This window comes from Aythya fuligula, chromosome 2 (assembly GCF_009819795.1).
Source record: "Aythya fuligula isolate bAytFul2 chromosome 2, bAytFul2.pri, whole genome shotgun sequence".
NCBI classification, from domain to species: Eukaryota; Metazoa; Chordata; class Aves; order Anseriformes; family Anatidae; genus Aythya; species Aythya fuligula.
In genome coordinates, this window is record NC_045560.1 from 87,103,929 (window position 1) to 87,126,723 (window position 22,795).

Below are 22,795 nucleotides of genomic sequence, written 5' to 3' on the forward strand. Positions count from 1 at the left end.
GCATTTTGATTGTTAGTTTGGGTAAATACACCCAGTGACTGTTTATTAGATGCTTCATATAACTGACCTAGAGATATTTCTTCACCAGATCAAGATCCTTTTGAGATTCTGTAGTGATGTGCCTGCTGATTTAATGCTGAATTTTCATTTTGATGGTGTCAGCCAACTTGAAGGTGCAACTTTATATAGCAAGTGCATGTAAAAAAGAGGGTAGTTCTGGTCAGTTTGCTACTACTTAGTTGCACAGTTGGGAAGACCTTGGTAACTTGTACTTGGTTACTGCAAGCGGAATGAAATGCCTCTTGACATGCCAGCAGCTCAACTTTAGCCCTGCTTTGAGCTTTGTGCTACAAAACCAGCAGCACAGATGTCAGTCTATTAAGTCCAATGAGTCAGTCTGTCTTCAAGTGTCATTGCAGCTAAAGTGACCAGAAATGTCTCCTTTTCTGTTTATTGGATGGACTCAACTCAGTCTCCTCTGTACGCTTCCTACAGAGGACCAGAACAGACTTCTTTTTTCCCCCCAAACTGCCCTGTACTACTACCTAGACTTACACAGAACTGTGGAACTGATACAAGATGGGAAAATGAGATGGATGCCATACTGAACAACTTGTAGGCATGTCCCAAAATTTCCAATTGGAGAATCACACAAACAACAGGTGGACCAAAGTGTGAACTAGTCCACCCTGTTTTCTATTTTAGCAAGCACTACGTCTAACTGTTACACTTTTAATTTGTGCAGATTAAGGCAAGTCAAATTCAATACAGAGAAACAAGGAAATCAATGTATGAAACTGTGCGATGATTCCTTCTTCTAACCCTACCTACATTTCAGATCCCTATTACTGTTCTTTCCTGCTTCAAGTATATTAGGTAAGATGTACAGTCAGTTCTGACGCTGAAAATATGAGATTTGTAGGTAGGGATTCTTTCAATGTCCAGATGCATACTATCATGACAGTCTGTCTTCATTATTATTATTTCTGTTAATGTCCAATACAGATATCTGTATTATAACCCCATCCTAAACTGACAATGGGTAAGAATGGAGTAGCACATAGGGCGCATAGCATGTTTTAAGGTTAGGTATATGTCTAGCTATAAACCAAATAGCGTGATCAAGTTTTGCAGACTGCTTAGATCTTGACCACAAAGCATTTTAGATACCAGTGGTAAAGCGCAGCAGGAATCATTTACACATGAAATCCAAGCAAGTCTGGTGGTAAATTGCCACACCACTGCCTCCAGTGAGAACAAAAATAATGCGTGCGACCCAATGGCTGTTTGAAGTTATTTGCAAGCACGCGTGTTGTTTGGAAGACAATTGACTATGCATGCAAAGTAAACCAGTCAGATGAAAGTTCCTTAAAAATTGGGACCTAGAGGATCACCATAGTGATAACTACACAGCTGGCGTCAAAGATTTACTCTTGTCCTCAATCTGCCCAGCATTAAAAAGATGAACTGGTTCTGCAAACTGAGCTCTTTGGAAAGCACTATAAGGAAAGGCCAGGAAAAAAAATGATAGTGAACTTAACAAAGGAACTAGCTTCTTTCGGTGGGCTTCAGGATTACCACCTACAGCATTATTCCAGCAAGGATGTCGCAGGTAAGAAATATGTCTTCTAGAAACACAGGATTCTTGCTGCTCTGGAAACATTTTTCTTTCCACACTGCTAAATACCTACTTGTCATTGCATCTTACTTCTGCTACACCAGATGTGCTACAATCTTATTTTTAGAGGGAAAAATATGGAACATCAGACAGCTAGTGGTAACTTCACCTCTGGTGCAGACAGGTTACTACCTTGATCTGACAGTACCTGAGATACACAGGGAAGCACTTCAGCTAATGAGGACCTAGAAGTGTGCAGCCATATAACAGAAAATTCAAACTGCAACAAAAACTGGGTGGACGCAGGGAAGTTGGTATTTGAAGTTTATTGTGTATGCCACAGTGAATACTTTGGTCTCCGAATAGAAGAAATTGGATGTCATTTTCTTCCATAATATGAACTCTTTCATCCCCTTCTCTGTCCACATCTTCCAAATACTGCACATATGAAATCTGTATCTGAAACATTTTAGCACTCTTTGTTTTACACCCTCAAGCAACGCATTACTTTTTTACATGGCCCGGCTGCATGGCCTACAGAGGACAGTCCCGGAGTGGTCCTTGAAGAAAAAGTTTGGTGGCCGCTGCAGTCATAATCTGCACCCCGTATTTCTTAGGACAGCTTGGGCCCCGCTTTGTGCTTCACTGTGAGCCAGAGTTCCAAGATGGGCAGGTTCTAATGTATATAAATGCAGCCTGATAAGTATCTTGCTCTTTTCCCATCATTGTTAATTACCAAGTTATTTGTGTGTAAACAGAAGCTTTTGATTTCCTAATCAGCCTCCTGCCCGATTCATTCAGAGATGTCACACACCAGAGTTTGACAGCACAATTAGTCACCATGGAAGCTATTGTGATGTCACAAACACTGAATTGTGGCATCATTGAATGAATCTGGCAGGAGAAGGATGTTGGTTACAAAGGAGAAGGCTTCTGTTTACACAATACCTTGGTAATCAGCAATGATGGGAAAGGGAATATAGAAAAAGGGAGCCTGGTAGTTTAATGAGCATTGATAAAACTCAACATTTTTAAAGGTTGGTACAAGCATGCATGTGGCATATTAAGCGAAGAGCATAAAGATTCTGTAATTTATACCTTAATTCTTCACCTCGTCCTATGTCCTCAGAACTGAGAGTATACCACAGACATATACACGAGTGCTTCATGTTAAATTTTTCACAGATTTATATATTAGAAGAGATACCCAATTACTACCACTAAGTTATCAGAATATCCTAAGATTTTTAATTGTTATTATTTTGTAGTGCTATCCTACAGAGCAGTGAATTTATCTGTGTTTAACAGTACCAGTGTGGGGCATTACATTTCCGGCAAATTCTTTCCTTTTTTTATTTGTAAGGGTTCCGAATTGCATTTTCAGACATAAAAAACCTCTATTAGCTACAAATAGCATTCACAATTCCAGTGCTGGTGATTGCAGCTTACGATTTGTCTTCCCCCTATTTTATAGAAAAAATTCACCATCAAGTGTATCGACTAATACTCCAAATGCTCCACTTTTAAAAGCGTTATTCTACGGTAGATGGAATTATAGATAGCGCATCCAGGCAATATGCAGTTGCAAGCTGCGCATCAGAGCCCTGCAACTAATCAGTGCCACAAAATAACAGGAAAAGCAAGACTGAATAACATAAGATTCTTTCAGGTACTGTAATTAAACCAATTCGCGGTGTTATTTAACTCCCCACAGTTCTTCCTCTTGCTGCCTTCTTGAAACTGTAACCATGACACCTTAATTTCAATCAGGTGGAGGAGCGGCTGCCTGGGGAGCAGATGCCACCGCTGGTCCAGGAATTGCCCGTGTGCGGCGGGTGGTGCCACCATTTTTCCCTTCCTGAAGTCAAGTTTAGCCGCCCCCCCGCTCCACGCCCCCCCAGCATGTCTAGCTTTCATAAGCGGTACTGGAGGTATGCGGAGCTGAGTCTGTTCACCCAGGTCTCCCAGCTGGTGATGAGCTGAGCTGTTTCGCAGGACCAGTGCTCTAAGGATCAAGCTTAATTTGCCTAAGCTGTTTATTTGCAATAGCTTCAGACACAGCAAGGTAGCAACAGAGCGCTAGCGTGAAGATTAGACAATTTTTATATATTTTTTTTAAATAAAAATAGAGGATGGGAAACAAGAGAAGGGCTTAAAATGGCTTAAATGCTTAACACATCAAATTGTAATACAGAAAAAGCATGTACGTGACTTCGGCTAATTTCACAAATAAAAGCAGTGGAAAGAAAACATTCCAGCTGGAAGCACATTCACATGAATCACACATATTTCATGTTCCCAGGTAACCATGCCACCCCTTTGACCGTTCCCTACCTAATCCTAGGTGAGGGTGATGCTCCACTAGAGTCCAGCTGTTATCATCCACACAATGACTTTTGTAAACGAGCAGCTGACAGAGGTCCCTGGCTGTCATGTCTGCTAGAATCTCGACCACTTTGCTTGTTCCATCTTCACTAAAGACTTTTACATCCTGCAACATAAAGGGTACACTTACAGATCAACAGCTCTGGAAACAGGTAAACCGCCCAGCTACCGCGGAAATGCGTCCTCGCCGTGTCAGGGGCTGGAGCAGCTCAGCAGCCCGGACGCAGGACACGGAGGACGGACTTTTATAACACTTTGCAGTGATGCCCCTGGCCTCCTGCCCCCCCGCCCCCCAAAACCTCCCTGCGCTACGCAAAGGTGAAGCAGCGTTAATATGACCACAGACACAGGAAAAAAGTGAGGGAGCAGGTTCTTTATCGAGCTGTGCGAGGTAAGCAAACATGAAACAGTATCAGGAGAGTACTTCTGCAGCAGTGGGTACAGGAAATTAAATGCAGTCGAACACACACACAGTTTTCTTTGCAGTCCAGCTGGAGGCCTTTGGGCATTTACGGAGTAACAGGCCAAGACCCCGCAGATTAAAAATGGCTCTTCTCGTTCCCCGCTAACTTTGGATTGTTTCGCTCGGGGAAGTCCCGCTCGCGGCCCAATTAGCCAGCACCGTCCACGCATCTCTCTCCCTTTCCCCGACTTCTCCTTTGATCCTGGCTTTACAGTAGTTGGAAACCAACCGTGCGTGCCCTGCACATCCCAAGTATTAATGGAGATGAAAGAACAAGTCAGGAACCTTATCCCCACCTCCTGAATTACAGGGATGCTCTCCTCTTTGCATTGTTCTGCTCAGACAAGATACACTTGCTGCAGAATTATTTCTCGCCGCGAACGCGCAGGTTCACGCTGTAGATTAACTCCACGTTCCCAGCGCTCTGCATCCTAGCCAGAGAAGACAAACCTTAACCAGAACCTGCAGGGTAATTCGAGATGGAAAATCTTACCTCAACAGCACGTAAAAGGCAGCAGTCGGAAGAGCAAGATGGCATTTTAAATAGAGGTTGCCTCTTGAAAGAGAGTTTGTTCTCTGCCTCTCCCAACCCTCGGCGGACTACGGCTGCGCGCCCGGGGTGGCTGCGGTGTCAGCGGCTCACCGCGCTGTACCTGTCACGTAGCCCCTGCCACGGGGACTGTTTCTGGGGAGGGAGACAACTCCGCCGGAGCTCCACTCAAAGGGTTACACGCAATCTTTGCGGTAGTGAATCAAACCACACTGTGCAGACCAATCCTGGCCCTCCCTCTGACTGATGTAATCATTTCCCACACACTATCAGACTTCCAAATTATTCCCGCCCCCCCCAACAACACCACAACACACTCACACAAACTTACAAAGGAAACACGCTTTTACGACCGACCGCCGGCTGGAGAAAACCCCAAAAACTTCAAAGGGAGGGGGGGGACCCCGTGCGCTCCCCGCCGCCCCCCCGGGCAGCGGCCGGTGCCACCCACCCACACCTTCTCGGGACAGTGCCGGGCCCCGGGCCCTGCGAGCCAGACCTTGGGGCCCCCCAGCCCCAAAGGTGCCTGTTCAGGACGAGCTGGGCTCTTTTGGGATGGAGGGAGGGAGGGGGAGGGAGGGGGAGCCCCAGTTGCTGTCGCCCCGGGGAAGGCATGCGTGCTGCTCAGCCCTGGGGTGCCCCCCGGCTTTGTGCTGCCCCCGGGCGCACCGGGTGCTTGCCGTGCCCCCAGCTCGGGTCCGGGGTGCCCCGGTGAAGGGAGCAGGGTGGGTGAGTGGCAAGCAGGCAGGCAGCGGGGCAGGAACGGGCTTTGGGCTTCTCAGCTCTTTTTGTATGGAAGCCAAGGTGCACAGGGTGGGCTGACTGCACCCCAAAGCTGCCTGGGGCCGCAGCTGCCCTGCAGCCTGCCTCAGCCCACCCCAGGGCACCGCTGCCTCAGCCTCAGCCCGCTGCTCCTCACCTGCCACTCTGCTGGCACCGAGGCAGCAGTGAGGGCAGGCTGACAGGAACGGGAAGACTTAGTGGAGTATGGACAGTGGAAGAAACCTGCCTTTGCTGCCCACTTACACCAAGATCCCTTGGTGAGAAGTGTCCCACCCCGTCACCCCTTGCCTCATGCAAGAGCTGACGCTGGCTGCCTTGAGGTGCGACAGCATCTCATGGCAGCCATGGGGCATGGGGCTGCTGCTGCTGCTTCGTGCCACCCAGCTGTAGCACCATGCTTCTCCGGCCCATCTCCCAGGCGCCCCAACACTCCCACAGCAGAGTCACCATTAGAGGTGGGCCATCAGCACCCCTACGATCGGCCCCCAAGGCCAGCCGGCAGCGGTGCTTTCTAAGGGCTCCTCTAAAGCTAGGGGACCAGCACTGGGTTGAGCGGGCAGCCCGGGTGCAGAAATGAGCAAGTTAACATCACTGACTATTAATAGTGCTGTGTTTGCTAGCAAGGACAGCACAAGGCCACGTATCACCGCTGACATCAGGGATATAAAAGACTACATCAGTAGCGGATGTAACGGCCTGAGCTGAACCCTATGACAGAGGACAAGAGAGACAGAAGTGAGATGAAACCCCACGCCTCTGCGGAGGCAAGACCGCAATGGTCCATAAGAGCCTTATGCCAAAGGCGAGGGGATTTTATGTCCCCACAGAACGCTGCGGAGCATGACGTGTAACCACAATGCAGAAACCAGCCTGACGAAAACGATCCAGCTCCAAACTTTCTGATGCTTTCAGCGACAAAAGCGGCAGGTAACAGGATTCCTATATCGCAGATGGGACTTGGAGTGAGCTGGTCCGATCCAACCCTCTTGCACTCCCTATCATTTTTTTCTTTCTTTTTTTTTTTTTTTCCAAGGAAGAACCCGCCACTTTAAGATGCGAAGGGCTCCCCATTCAAACTTCTTCCACCAGAAATATTGTTTCACTTGCAAAATTGATCCAGGGCTTAATATCTCCAAAGCAAAATGAGGCAGAACTCATTCTGAATAAAATACTCTGATAATGAAAACACTTAGCCTGAAGAGGGGGTTCAGAAAGTTAGTTTGACACTTTTGCCCTGCATCGCTCAGAAAAATGCAGTGAAATGCAACAGCAGACTGCCTGCAACAGTGATTTACAAAAGGCCCCAATTACGTCAGCAGCACAAGGCACCTTCTATTCAAAATTAAGGTTAAGAATGCTAAGCCAACCAGAGCGCTATATTGGCTGAACATTCAGTGCTTTACAGTGCAGAGGAGCAGATAACAGACTGCACCATTGTTCTGCGAGGAATTCTTCCCCCCAGCTTTCTTTCTTTCCTTTTTTTTTTTTTTTTTTCGTTTAAAAGACAAAGACTGAAAAATTAAAAATTTAAAAGAACATTAATATTCATCACTTCGCTAGTTTCATATAATGGGTCGTGTACCACAAGTACCCTCATCGTTATTTCATCTTATAGCCTCAGCTCCTCAACCTCATGGTACCAAGTGGAATATTTTGTGTGCATCAAGTAATGCAAACATTATAAGGAACGAGGACAAAAAAATAAACCCGGTCGTGTCACAGTCACACTACTTTCTTCCTGCTTCTCCACTTTTCTATTTGTACCATTTTCTTTCCTTTTTCTGCAAAGGAAAACTTATGACTGTATACAATTATCATAAAAAAACCCTCAGGCTTTGAAGTGAAGTTATGCTGACAATCTTCGGCATCAAACAGATCCAAATTTGCATTCTACAATCTGAAACAGATCACAGCGTAATTTATGCCAGTGCTAACCAACCTTTGCTAGCCTGGACTACGACTCCAAACTGAGTATAAGGAGAGACCACCAGTTACCAGAAGGGCTGTCCAGTTGAAAACTAATAGGTAAAAGGTTCTGAAAAAGTTTTGCTTTCTAACAGCCAAAGATCAGACACGTCACAGAAAGTCATTAAAACACACTGTAGAGTCATTTCAGTTTTCTGTCATACCAAAAGCTGCACAAACTAAACATCAGTCCATCAGGTTTTGACTTTCATCCCCTGATTTCACTCATTTGTTCAGGCATGAGACACATCTTATCAATGATGTCGATAAAAAGAAAACTGAAGTGAAACACATGTACCTTGTACAGGCAGAATGTGTGATTTGTTCCTGAAGGCACCTATGTAACAGGCAGGTAGGCACACTAAGATTGCACTTGCACTTTCCACTGGAACCCCGTTTCGATGCGATCATTCATTTTTTTCCAAAAGCTTTCTGCACTCATGGGCTTACAAGAGTAGGATCAGAGCTGCTGGAGAAACCGGGAAGCTTTCAGCCAACTCAAAGCCGCTGAAGACTCAAGCTCTGCATGCACTGCACCCTTGAACTGCTATTTGCCTAGCTGAAGAGGTAACAGAAAAGTCAGGGCTTGCTTCCTGAAGGTGGGAAAGAAAAGCCTCCAGGCATGCTCTGAGCACACCTGACAGGCAGGCAGCCCCATCAGCCCCATTGGCACCCTGGAGAACCACCCAGTCCCCCCTTACTTGCCCAGCAGCACTGAGGCAGCTTTGTAAGGCGAGGGAATTTCAAGTGCTGCAATGAAATAAATATATAGGTCAACCCTATGGCTCTTTATGCCTCCTTTGTTACACAGCTCATGCAGGAAAGAAAGCCCTTCAGACAAACAGCAGCAGTAATAGCAATAAATTGCAGATAGGACCACTTATATACAAGTCATTAGACAGTACTTATTTATATATATAAAAAAAGTGAGTTATTTGATCACTGCTTTTTTTTCTTTTTCTTTTTTTTTTTTCTCCCTCTACATACAAACATAAAACCCTAGGAAATGCTGAGGTTAAGGTTCTCATAGCAACATTAACTCTCTCATCTAGCATATACTATATTTAGGTACACATTTAACAGCCTATGAACAACAAAGGAGAGCAATTGTTGTAAGATCAAGATCTTAGTCTTTGACTTTCATATTCAGAGAAGAAATCAAAAGAAAAAAAAAAAAAGACTTGCCAATGTTATAAAACCCTGATTGTATCCCTCTTTGCTGGGGTATCAAATTTTAAATCCATTTCCAAGAGTCCAAGAAACAACTTGACAAGAAAGGGAATCACAGTATCATCACATGTTCAGCAGTCATCAAACACCAATATTAATACCATACAATTTGTGAGGGTTGTAGCAGCGAGACAGGTTGTGGGAGCCACAGTGGTAGGGACAGAGGAGAGCAGGGCAGGATTAACACTCAGTTCGAGTAAGCATCTATATTTGGATGCCAGCGCTTCAGAACTGCTCGTGTACAAATGCCCAGGCCCAGATTCACCCCAGGTAATTTTAGAGAGTTGAATTCCTTCTGAAGCTCAGGGAGAGAGATGGGGTAACTTAAGAGCTAAGGCACATGATAAAGGCATTTGTGTCTCTCTGCTAGCTGCAGAGAGAATCCAGGCTCCTAACTCGGGACTTCGTCTGGATACCTTAAGCTACATTGGCCGAATTCAGGCCTCAGTGACTAATCAAGCAAGCACGTCTCCCTGCACTATAGGCATAATTACAGACTGCAATTGTTGACATTTGAGCTTAAAAAAAAAAAATTAGCCAGTGTGTGATGTTGCATATATACAAAGCGCATTCAAAAGAACTCACACGATGAGAACATTTGGTGTCCAATTAAAGTTTAAAACCCAAACGTTGTGAAAACCAGAATATTGTGGAAATAAACCGAAGCTTTTCCTCCTCTCATTCGAAAACTTTGTGTAAAAATGGCCATTTGGTATGGGAACACCTGATGAAATCTGGTCTGACTGTTTCTATCTTCTCAAAGCTTCAAGTAATAGCCCTCTGTGTAAGGTTAGGCTTGCATCATAACTGAGATGAAACTTCAAGAATCTCAGCTGTTTACATATAAGGGAGTGGACTGTGCCATGAACCTTTAAGAAAAGACTGTACCAAGAAGATTTTCAAGACATAAGCACTGCCTGTGTAACAGAAGATTTATTCCAGCATGTTCTCAGCATATTTGAAGGCTGAAGGTTTGGAAACTGCAAGTTCCTACCCTGTAATTTCCATATTTTACAAATAAATAGCAGAATGCAATTTTAAGTGCTACATGCCTACATACAGACAACACACTGATTTTCTGTCAGTATCCCCCAAAGCTATTTCTCTCTCTTTCCACCTTTGGTTTGATGCTCACACGTTCAGTTAAGTCATTTGACCCATTTGACATTTTTCAGTCTTCCCACTCGATTCCTCCTATGCCTCCAGTAATTTTTAGGTAAAATAAAGGAGAAAGACTAATTTTCAATCCTTGCAACAGAGTAACAATAGGCCTTTATGAGTTTTGCTGAAGCTTCGGGGTATCTGCAGGATACTGGAGGTGAGAAAGCTTGGGAAGGAATCCAGGCAGACTCTTCAACAGCTACCAGTCCAAGAGGTGGGAAGGCAAGCCAGTGACAGCCAGCTCACCCAGTCCTGAACGTGGGGTCCAGACTCCTCATGTGGCCGTAGCACCGACAGATTGCCTCTTCTTCTTTGCCTGAGTCCTCTGCCACCCAGCATTTCCCATGACTTTTGATGGTCGGTCTGCAAATGAGTTCCTTTTGCTCCACACAGCTCCTCCCAACAGCAGTTGCTTTTCATGCAAAAACCCTTTCTAGTTTCTAGATCCTTTATGTAAGTAAAAAAGATAGTTACAGACACTGTTACACTCCTTTGATTATGTAATGAAAGACATTAAGTGGTGTTGCTGGCATTAACCTTTATCTGCCATATACTTTATTGCGCAATTTATCCCCAGATAGTTTGCAATCTTCCTCAGCTGTGCTTACAGAATGCATTATTTATCGTCTGAATTTGCTCCAAGAGAAAGGTTTACTAAAAAAAGTTCTTGCGAGCACAATACAAGTACCTAATAATCCTAGAAAGGGTAATACAAAGAAAAACCATAATAATTTCTTGATTAAAATTCTTAAGTAACCAAGCTAGTTACCGAGTATTTTAAATTGTTTAGCCATTATAAATTACTCTTTAGAAAAGGAATTATTACCACATCTTCCTTGCTGTACAGGCTTTCAACCACAAGAACCACATTAATTTGAAGCTTGGCAGACAGCGTAACAAGGCTCCGGGGAGCAGCCTTCCTTAGGATTTAGAAAAATGGTGCAGGTCCCGATGACTTGCACGGCTGCTTCTTTCCCAGGAGGACACTGTGACAACTGCAGCTGGGGCACTTGCCATTTGAGAGCCCTGGCCACGCTCTGAGCCAAAAAGCCACCTCAGTAGAGGGTCCAGCAATGTACAATTAGCTTCTCACTATGATTTACTATTGCCTGAGTGCAACCTCCACACGGGCAGTCTGCACAATGCCCCCTCCCTTCCAGGCTTGTCCGAGGAAAAAGGAGCAGAGAGGTTATGGGGCATTATCACAGGAACACCGTGCAGAGTTGTCCATACAGCTGGACTCAGTGCCAGCCCTTGGTCTGCATGCACTGCCCCAGCCCCAGATTAGGAAAGGGACTGGAGACCACTTTTGAAGATGTCTTTGGAAACCAAGGATGAGTATTCGAAAATACTGCATGGGAAAACTTTTGGGGGCAGTGACCGTCTCTTACGTAGCACAGCAAGATCCCGCGTTTCTGACTGTGGTAGATGCAGTAACAGAAACAAAACAAAAACCCTGACCCCACAGTCAGGGATGATGCCAAATAAGCTATATTGGGAATGTCCAGACACGGCCAAACAAACACATCATATTAAGAACTAGTAGTTATGAAACCGATGGTGAACAACTGCAATCCCATTTACCTAGTCTGGTAACAAAGAAATGTAAGCAAACACCATATTTTTGAGACTCAAAGGATGTAGAGCTGGGCAGAAATTACAACCTTAGAATGCAATACAGAGGAACAGAAAGACAGACCCTCTTCCCACCCCTGTATCTCCCTCTCCTTCCTTCCTTCTGCTCCTACACCCCCCACCAAAAATAAATAAATAAATAAATAAGCAAATGTAATCACAAGGAGTGAAAAGGCAAAGGAATTAAGAACTTTTGAACTTGTTCCCTGGTGCAGGCAAGAGCAGAGTTCCTAAGGTTTTCTCTGCAGCTCTGAAGGCTAAAAGAAATTAAAAATAAATTAATAAAAGCAAGTTCTCAGCTGAAGCCCCAGCTCCTGAATCTGACGCTTCCTTGCCAGAGTTGGGAATATCAGGATAAAAAGAGTTTTCACAAAATGTATGGAGGTGTCTTGGATTAAAAGAAGCAATTATCTGTCCTTCCAAGAGTCACCTTATTACCCTCCACGTCCAAATGAAACAAAACTGATGTCACAGTCCAGGAAGTTACAACTAAGCTACAAGTCAAGAGGGGGAGGCTGTAAACCAAAACAGAAAATGAAACTTTTGGGGAAAAACTCCATGAACTCGATAGCTTCATCAGAGAAGAATCAAGTGTGGTACATTGCAAAGGGACATGACACGGGGCTACAGTAAACTGAAGAGTGAAACCATGAAAAAGAGAGCAACTTAGGGCAGTGAAAAGGGTAACGTGAGCTAATGAAAGAAAAGGCAAAAACTGGAGAAAGACTCCTAAGAAGACTGTATATAACCTCCGGGCACGTGAGGAACAACGATTGTTTAACAGTGCTGACCTCAAGTATAAATACACTATGAACAGGCTAATGACCCTTGCGTGCTGAGAAGCCTAAGAGCTCCCGTGCACCTCGGAAATATAAATTTCCTGCACTTCAATAGCCTCAGTTGCAACTCACAACAGTTTTCCCAACAGGGCTGAGTTCGTCCTGTTCCGGCAACAGAAGAGGGATGCTTTGCAATCGGCGGTAGGCAGCATGGTAAAGCATCGCTAATGCGTGGCCATCAGCTCCTTCCTCACTGTGCCGTACTCAGAAATGCTGCTGAACGTCCTGTCTTCTCCCACGTTACTGGCGCTGGACGCCGGCGATTTCAAGCCGCGGGCATTGGCTGATTGTCGCCGCCTGCGGCTTTCAGGATGTTTTATAGGTCGGTTTGTCACACACAATAACGCTTCGAACAGAGCTACTCACATTGGGAGCGTCTTTCTGTGGAACTCTGTAAGCATCAGTCACTTGTGCGACCAGAATTAACCCCTACAGATCGGAGCCTGAGAAAGGTTATGTCAACGGGAGAGGAGGCCTCATGCTATCCTCTCCCCAGTAAATGTGTAATTCACATTTTCAGCAATTGCTTTAATCAGCAACTGCTCCACAGAGCTGCTCTGCTGTTTAAATTTTAGTAAATTATTTGGAGAGTGGCGCAAAACAATGGTTTTCCCCAAATTCAAGAACGATCTACCCAAAGTTTCCAGGGCTGATGCAAAATCTGGGGATATGTCATCATGACTAAGCTGGATGTTCTCTCCTGAACACTGCAAGCCCCGTGCAAATCTCACTCCTTTCCAACCTGATGAAAGGAAGACTTACTCATTTTCGGTGGAAAAAAAGTGAGAAAAATATTGGAGAAAACCCAAGCGCAACTGTACAAGGGACTGTTCAGTAGACACCGTCTAGGCACCCCTCCCCAAAACACCTGGCGTGGAGACTGATGTTACCGAGACATTTTTCCCATCTCCCATTACGCTGTCGCACCCCTTCAGCCCCATGCATGCTGTGGCACCAGCAGCAATGCTGGGAGGTTTCACTCCATGCCCAGTGTCTCCAGCGTGTCTCTCCGAGGTCCCTCTCGAGGGCTCACTGCAGGCCGTTTTGTATTCCCCTTCCTCCTAGTGGGGGCACTGCAAACAAAAAAACAAAAACAAAAAAACCCACACAACCCAACCCTTTGCCTAGCTCACAGGGACAAATTCCCTGCTGCCATGGTTACCACTCCAACTTCTCTTGTGGAACTAGAAATAAAAAAACTTCCCTGAGAACAGAAGGCTATATAATGTTAGCTCTCCCTCCCTCCCCTCACTCATCATTGTTAGCCACTAAATCAGCTACATCTGGCATATTTAATTTGGGCTAAATAAAATGTCACTAATTAAAAAGATGCCGAACAAGCAATACATGACATTACAGCAACGGAGAGCTTAGGATCTGAACGCAGCCTCTTAGGAACTGAAAAGATTCAGCTAGTTTTTACCAAAAGCTGAGAAACAAAGGCAACTAACTGAATGGTCCTCTATACAATCATACTCTCTAGCAGCTCTCCCTTATCATCTAGGTGTACCCAGGTTTTCAAGCATCGCTTCCTGGAGCAGCAGTGGCTCAAGAGCAAAGCAGTCAGCTCATTATATACAGCATTATTAGCCTGCAAGTCTGCAGCGCTCATGATAACTTTTAAAAAGAAGGTTACTTCGCAAGAGCTACAATGGATCAGATGTTCAGCAGGCAGGCACGCAAGCTGCTTTAAAGCACCCGTGGCCACGGAGCAGTCCCTGAGCAGCAGCAGCCTCTCCTCTCCTCTCTCATGTTCTCTGTGCTGTTTGCAGCAGCCTAATTCAATGTATCCCACACCACTCCACCAGACTAGCTCCATCCCTCCTGCCTCACAACTTGACCAACGTGCCACTTCTCTGCATCTCCTACCGCAGCTCACATCGCTGGGATATCTTCCCCCAGATGTGAACGCCACTTCATACTGCCGACCAACACAGCTACCTGTTCAAAAGCAGCTCCTCTCACCTTGACATCAATCCGTCCCCACAGATATTCTCATCATACTCCCAGACCTTTTTTTAATCTTTTTGCATACATCAGTATCAGCATTTCACTGCTACTTATCAAACAATGCAAAGCTTCACTGCATCACAGAAACCTCATTTCACAGCCCTTAAATGTTTCCCATCATCTTTTTTGCCAGCTAGTAATATTTTATTCTAAAGCTGGACTATCCCATACGATTAGCTGAATAAGCATTCGAATGATTTCATTTTCATTGCCTCCAAGGCTGAGGGTTTCCCATGAGAAGAGATCTTCTGTGTGCTCTGGTCCAGGTTTTCAGCATTTGTAAATCAGACTACTGTCTCCTGTTTCTGCTGGTATGACGCAGAACAGGTATCTGGCTATACATTTATTACCTGTGCTTAATTTCATTCCTATTGATGGTCAAATAAGACCCAAACATGCAACAGAGAAAACCCCAGCAATGAAGCAAACTTTAACAGAATTCTTATGAGACGTTTTAAGTAGATTGTGTTGATAATGCTGACACACGCTAGGCCATCAGCCTGTGCTAAGTAAAAAGATTACTCTTCTTAGAAACTCAGTATTCATAAATGAATTACTGTGGGCTTTATCGTCACAATTCCAAACTTCAATATTAGGACAGAGCAGGAAAGCGACATATTTCAGAGCCATCATGCCTTCCACCCCTGTTTTCCATTGTAAAAGTTGAACAATCACAGAACAGTTGAGGTTGGAAGGGGCTTTTGGCGGTCATCTCGTTCAAACCTCCTGCTTAAGCAAGGACATGTAGAACAGGCTTCCCAGGACCATGTGCAGAAGCTTTTGATCATCTCTAGGGTGGGACACTCCACAGCCTCTCCGGGCAACCTCTACTGGTGTTCAGTTGTCCAAACAGTAAAGAAGTGCTTTCTGATGTTCAGATGGAGCCTCCTGTGTTTCTTCGGCTTGTGCCCATTCCCTCTTGTCCTGTCACCAGGCACCACTGAAAAGAGCTCGACTCCATTCTCTTTGCATCTTCCCTTCAGGTATTCACATATATTGATGAGATGCCTCCTCAGCATCCTCTTCTCCGGGCTGAACAGTTGCAGTTCTCTCAGCCTCTCCTCAAAGGAGAGGTGCTCCAATCCCTTCGTCATCTTTGTTGCTCTTCACTGGACTCTGTCCAGTATGTCCATGTCTTTCTTGTATTGGGGGGCCAGAACTGGACACAGCACTCCAGGTGTGGCCTCAGCAGTGCTGAGCAGAGGGGAAGGATCACCTCCCTTGATCTGCTGGCAACACTTTGCCTAACGCAGGTCAGGACACCTTTAGTCACCTTTGCCACAAGGACACGTTGCTGTTCAGCTTGGTGTGCACCAAGACCCAAGGTCCTTTACTGCCAAGCTGCTTTACAGATGGATGGCCATGTGCTCATGCCTGGCGTTGTTCCTCCGCAGGTACAGGGCTTTGCACTTCCCCTCGCTGAACTTCACAAGGCTCCTGGTTAGCCCATTTCTCCAGCCTTTTGTCTCTTACACAGATAGTGCAGTTACACACGTACTTACTTAAAAGTATTAAGAATCTAGTGAAATTTGATCACTGTTTAGGGATCCTAGAATGTTTCATCAACATTTTCCCAAGGCATGCTACAGTGGTTCAAAGTGGTTTAGAAACACTTCAAAATCCACTTGACAAAGGCTGATGAACTTAACTATGTAATTATAAATATGAGGTAGTGTGCTGAAACCAATGTCGCAATTACAACATGCTTCCTGATATAAAACTAGATAACAGAATGCTAGAGACTTGATGTCAGAGCTGGCATGAAAGAAAATGCCACTTCTTCATTCAACATCTGCTTCAGATTATTTTACATGGAAGTGGCTGCTGCTCTGAAGCTGTCAGGACAGCTTCCAATTAAGCCATCTTATCTTTGAAGCTGATTGGAAGCAAAGCTTTCTCCTCCCTATAGGCATCCCCCTAAAATTAGATAATGAGACAACTTCCAAATGTATTTATTCTGTGTTGTCCACCCAATTAAACATCTTGCACAAATGCAATCAATGAGTCTTCCCTCTAATTGAAAAGCTTATCCAACAATTTTCATGAGATTCCCATCAAACATTTAAAATAATTAGCTGCATTAGAAATACATTTATATTCAAATAGCTCACATGTCTAGTTTCTTTGTTTAGCATAGACAAACGAATATGAAAAAGATCCCCAGAGAAAATGAACAAATACTGGGTGAATCTTTTCTTTAAGACAATAGACACTCCCTAGAAACCAATTCTGCATGGTATTAAAAGGGAAATCTTTGAACAATGGCCTTATTACTGTAACTGATCGAGAAGAAACCAATCATTTGCAACACTCAGAAAGACAATGACAAGGGATTTGACTTTGTATTTTTATATCTTGTAGATGACATAAGTCTTTATGTTGAAGAATGCTTTCTTCTTCCCCTTCTCCCTATATTATTGTCAATAAGTTAAATAAATCCACCATACAAAGCCACTGGTAATTTCTATCCTGGCACAAAGAACAATTTTTAAAGAGTTTTGATGGCTCTGCATTTACATCATGGATCTTTATTGGGAATTATGTTTAGAAAAAACTTAATCATTTAAACCTTCTTAAACTGAACCATAGACAAACTGAAAGAGAATGTAAAAGCACTGGTGTAAAATTTATTTTGCATTTCACAAGTTCATTTTCTTTTTTTCCAGATTGACTGGCAGAAGGTAGACCAACCTTTGGACATCTTTCTCATTTTGAAGCATTTATTTCTATGAATAAGTTAATTCCATCCCAATCCAAAATAAACCATTTCAAATATGGCACACGCTTCACAAACAGACCCAGCTATATAAGAACAACTTTAAGACAGCTAGGCTTAAAGGGCCAAAGTACAACTTAGATCAACATATAACAGAAGATAAGTAAACATTTCAGTTTAGGGTCCTGGACAACATACTACATTTAACACTCCTTTCTAGTCAGGACTTTACTCTCTAAATAAATAAGCATATATGAATGAAAATAGTGTTTTGCTCTGTTTGATTTATTTACACACTAGCTTAGTTTTGGTATGAACTTGAATATTAACCAAGTTCTACTTGCTTTGGAGTATATGCTTATTGTCGTCCTCCATTTACGTAAACTGGCAATATACACTCAAATTTCATTGTATAGGTTTCAACTTAGATTTCAACATCTACCACTTCTGCTCAATCAACATTAGATTTTTTTTAGCTTAACAATATAATTGTACATGTCAAGGCTATTTTATTTTAAAGTGTAAAGTGTCCATTAAAAATATATATGTATTGCATCAATTTCTAGATCTGTGTCCAACACAAATCTATCCCAATTTCTGCATTGAATTCTGAATTATCACTCCTTTTTTCATTCATTTAGAGACAATGCTATATGTGCGGAAAACTTTCTTGCCTTTTCCAGCTTCAGAAAGTTGTATCTTTGACTGGTGGTTTAGCAATAACAGTAATTCTGATTGGAGAAAAATCTATCTTGCCTTTTGTATAACACAGAAAATTGAGACAAGGTTTGCCTCTTCCACAACTCTCCCATCTTATTGTACAAGATTACACATTGCAAAAGGCAAACATTTTGGCTTGCTGCAGAGTATTAATGAAAAATACTCTGGAGTAAAACTATTTTCTGTTCAGCTGTTGCTCATATACCCATCACCTAGAATAAAGAGTGGTTTTGTGGACTTTTTGATGGAGTTCTTCAGGTTCTTCTTCCAGTGTGCTCAATCACACAGAGAACAACCCAAGTTTGATTGCTGTACTTGCATCAACGGAGGGTCCGCCAACACACACGCTCCATGAATTTCACTTTTTGAAATATAACCAAATAGCTCATGCATGAACTTATGAAAGCTACGCAATGAAAACTGTTTAGAGAATAATTGAAAAGGTTCATCCTCTTCAAGCCATATAACATACTTCCTCTCCTATAGACAGTGACATGTTAGGCCTAATAGCCTGACCTTCTCTGTAAAGACCATTATGTTCCACGTGTACAGAATGGATTAGATAAATTACTAGGTAGCTTCACTGTAGAGTTTAGCATGGAAACCACCTTGAGAGGACAAATGTAGCTTATCTTAAGCATTACGGTAACATCCTAATGACTTTGACACTTCAATGACAAGATATAATTAATTTAGGAAATTCCCTCCTCCTTTGCAAACCAACTTAAGTTTGTTGCATTTGGTTTTCTACTCAAAACAAATGCTGAGGGCAGCCTTCCCTATCATAATATCAGCTGGCAAATCAGAGGCCATTACTTTCTGAAAGGGCGGTCAAATTCCTTCAAATTTCACCACAGAAACTTCTGCCGTCAACTCTCCCCTATGGGCTTACTTGATTTTGAATCTCTTTTTCCCTTCTCAACGATTCCTGTTTGTTCCTCGGACACATTCTTTCACAGAATTGGGGCCACTGTAAGGTATCAAGTACTGATGGTTATAAGTGTCTGTCCATGAAAGTTCATATCCCTTTCCCAAATCATGTATAAATAAATCTGTCTGTTGAAAATTCTACCTCAGATGTCCAAACGCTACATACTAAAGGTAAAATACTAAGTAAACACATGGAAGAGCTCTGACTTTAATTAATTTGCACAACAGGAATGTGGTTATAAACTGATTGTTTTTCAAAGGCCCTTAGCAGATGACAGAAAAAAAAAATCATCCCTACGCAGCTGCCAGCATCTCTCCAGAGAGATAAATTCTGATGTTTCTGCCATGTGAAGTAACTGATGAGAAGGTCAGCCAGTCAGGTGAATGGTCAACAAAAATGTCGCACTTAGAATCAAAGCCAGATTTCGGTCTAGTAAGAAAGTTCAGTAACTTAAGGGAAGGAAAGGATGCTCTCCATCATAGATCACTAACTTAAACTATCAGTTTAAGCTGCTTTTTTGCATTCTGTCCAAACTGTGCAGAGGTGGTATTCATTTGAGTTGTCACTAGCCATTTCAATCTAGGCATAAAGTCTTCACTAATCATTTAGGTTCCTACTACGTGTATAATCAATGAAAAGAGAAAGAGGCCCTTTAATGCAATTTATCTTCTTCTATAATTTTGCTACCCCGAAATGTCATGAATATTCTTGAAAGGAAACACTCAGGCAAGCAACCAAAATCAGATACTCAATCACAGAAATAAATCTCACCCAAAGACTGTCTAAAGGTGAAAAACTACAATAAATGGATGCATAATATTACATTCCCTTGTCTCTCTATCTGTATGTGTAAAGAAATACTACCTAAGATTTGCTCAGTAGAGGAACTTCTTGGAAAGTCCTATTCTGCTTTTACTACAGAATAAAGGGAAATAGATTAAATTCTGTAAAGGGAAATAGATTAAACTCTGTAAAGAACTTTTTGTCCCCCCCATGGAGTGACATAACTTTGAGTGGAGCACACACTACTCTCTGTCCCTTAGTCAGACATGAGGCTAATGAACCACAACATGGAATGCAACACCTTTCTGAAGTAGCACTCAGTGTTATTTTTAAAATGAGGGAAGCAGCTACCTGAAGAGGTATTTGAGCAGAAGGATTGTAAAAGATTGGGGCTATCATATCTACCTTGAAAGAATCTGACAGCAGGGCTCTGATAACCTAAGAGTGATTACGCCCAACTTTTGTCAGAGCTTACTTGTGACTTTGTACATTGACTTCCAGCCAACTGCTGGCATCAGCATTTACGGTATCAAGTCAGATGCAGAACGATGAAGATCATCTCCAGCAAGAAATTCCAGTATCTTTTTTCAAAGTTAGAGGTTTTCATCTGAACTTCTTGCAAGCTGAGATTCAAGAAGGGCTGCCCACAGTTGAGATAAATGACTGTGCTGGATATGTTCATTCATCTACATACTACTTTACAGTAGCTAAAAAAATAATGCCAGTGCACAATGAATAAAATGAAATGCGCGCTCTTTATAACTCAATATTGAATCAAAGTACTTAACTCCAGATATTGGTAGTTCAGCTGCAGCACACAAACCTGACTTGCAATCATGTTTCATGAAGCCAAAGATGCCCTTTCCAGTCACTGCTAGTGTTGGGAGTAACCCAAAATATGGTTGTAGTTAGAAAGGAAAGTACCTCTCAGCCTCTTCAGTAGCCTTTCAAAGGTATGCTAAATCACTGCAGCAAAACTGGCCTTGTGAAAGTTTTGCACCAACAGAAATAACAGAAGTCATTTTATATGAGGGTGAGATTTCTCCATTGACACACAACTCGGTGCTGCACAACATAAGCTGCTATCAACTCAGAATTTAAATACCTTCTCCTCAACTTCTTCTACTAATGTATTTATTGAACTCAGTGAGACTTGACTGGTGTGGAATTCCTTTTAAATATTGTCACACTGTTTAAGGGAAAAAATCAGTTTCTCTTTCCCTACATTTGTGGATTTTAAAAGGGAATGAGAAAGCATTTCACATAGAGACGTAACCAGTTCCTCTGCGCCCTCCTTCATCAATACCCTTACTCAGACATTGTCTCTAAGTAGCATCTCCTGATTCAGATGTACGTTTAGAAGATGCACAATTGTAGTAGAGATGAAATAAATCATGTAGAAAGCAGAGGTTGCTGCAAGTTCATAAAGGAATGCAGTCACTGTGAATCATGGCTGGTACCATAAAGACTTTTCACATTATTTTTGCTGGAATTTTATTAGACTCCCCCTCCTCAATGGCTGCCATTTGAGCACGGGGAGCTTAGCTGTTGTAAGGCTCTGATTTAGGGAAGAAACAAGCCCTTTGCATCCACATCGTCCTCAACCATTTTGCTCAACAGGAATCAGTTAGCAACCACAGTTTTTACAGCTGCATGCTAGAGAAAGCTTGAGAAAGAGGCAAAGAGGAGAAATTGATGTGAGCGTGTTTACAGTGCTGTAAAATTTATTTCATCATCTGCAGAGCTACTAGATTGTTTATTTATTTAAGGGATAAAAGTAACATATAGAAAGCTTTCTATAGAAACTTTATAAAGTTCCTTCAGCTCTTTCATTTTAATGGTAATACATCAACACAGAAAAGTCTTTCAACTTAGACCCGTTTGGACATCTGTTCGACGGATGAACTGCTAGAGACACTCAAAGCCAGCATCTGCTGTGCAAGCAATTTCCCTGCCCACTCAAAGAGTCCATCATGCCCTCAACCCGTCTCACCTCTTGCAGAATTTCCTGCTGTAGTTTAAAATCCTAAAAATTTTTCCTAGACAAAGAGTGAAATTGCTCAAGTGCTATTCCAGACAAATATGAGAGGGCAATCAGTAATGAAACCTACAGAAACAGCAGCTAGCGCAACCTTGTGCAGAGTATGAAGTTAATTTCTTGTTAGCCAGATTGGCTTTAAGTTCCTCTGTATTGCTCTAAATGTTGCAATTAAGTACTGCTCTAAGCTATGTTTAATTAGCCTGTAAGCAAATGCTCATTTGTAACTTGCAGTGTAACGCAGAACTAAATGTTCACTGAGAGCAAAGGGAAATTACACTGAAGGTACATTCGCACAAATATAGCTGGCTGCCTCCTGACAGAATTTGCCTTCTTATTAATATCCTAGAAAATATTAAGAAATGTGTCACACTGTACAAATGGTTAGAAATATACATTCTCCAGCCTTGGAGCTGAAGGCAGTACTTTCCTGCCAGCGCCGGCTCACAAGCACTCCAGTCCCCGCGGATGCTAGTCTCTCAGAAGATGAAAGATCTGGATTATGTTTTTCATCTGTTTAGTAAAAAACAAAACACAGGGAGGGAAAAAAACAGACTAGGATGCGAATCATGAAGGATAAGGATGCTCTAAGATAAACAAAAAGTATAAACAACATTTTCACCAAAGAGCATTAGAAACATTGGTGGGATCCACTTTCAGGAATAAAACCCAACCTCAGTGCCTCCCATGAAGCACACAGAAGACGAAATTAATTCTTAAATATATTTAGTATCTTTTAAATGCTACAAGCAGAATGGCATTAGCTTCAAGCATAGCAAGGACATTTTTCAGTCCAACATTATTTGAGTCAGCCTGTCAGAGGACACCCGCTTGACAAGGCTGTAACACAAGAGCCAAGGCTCAGTCCCACTTGGACCGGCTCTACATCGCTTTGCCAAGCTAGACAGCATGTTAAAGAAAAAAGTTCAAAGGTCAGCCATGAAAAACATCCACAGAACAAGGCAGCA

The 22,795-nt window shown here is 43.0% G+C and overlaps 1 protein-coding gene across 3 annotated transcripts in view; it reads right to left on the reverse strand.

Annotated features, from left to right (window-relative positions):
- The window catches only part of GRB10 (growth factor receptor bound protein 10), a 148,474-nt gene that overhangs the window by 22,590 nt on the left and 103,089 nt on the right, over nt 1-22,795 (reverse strand). For all 3 annotated transcript variants that reach the window (XM_032181714.1, XM_032181715.1, XM_032181716.1), the window contains exon 6: nt 3,953-4,109. In XM_032181714.1, coding sequence (XP_032037605.1) covers nt 3,953-4,109 — 157 coding nt within the window. The remainder of the gene's footprint in view (nt 1-3,952; nt 4,110-22,795) is intronic.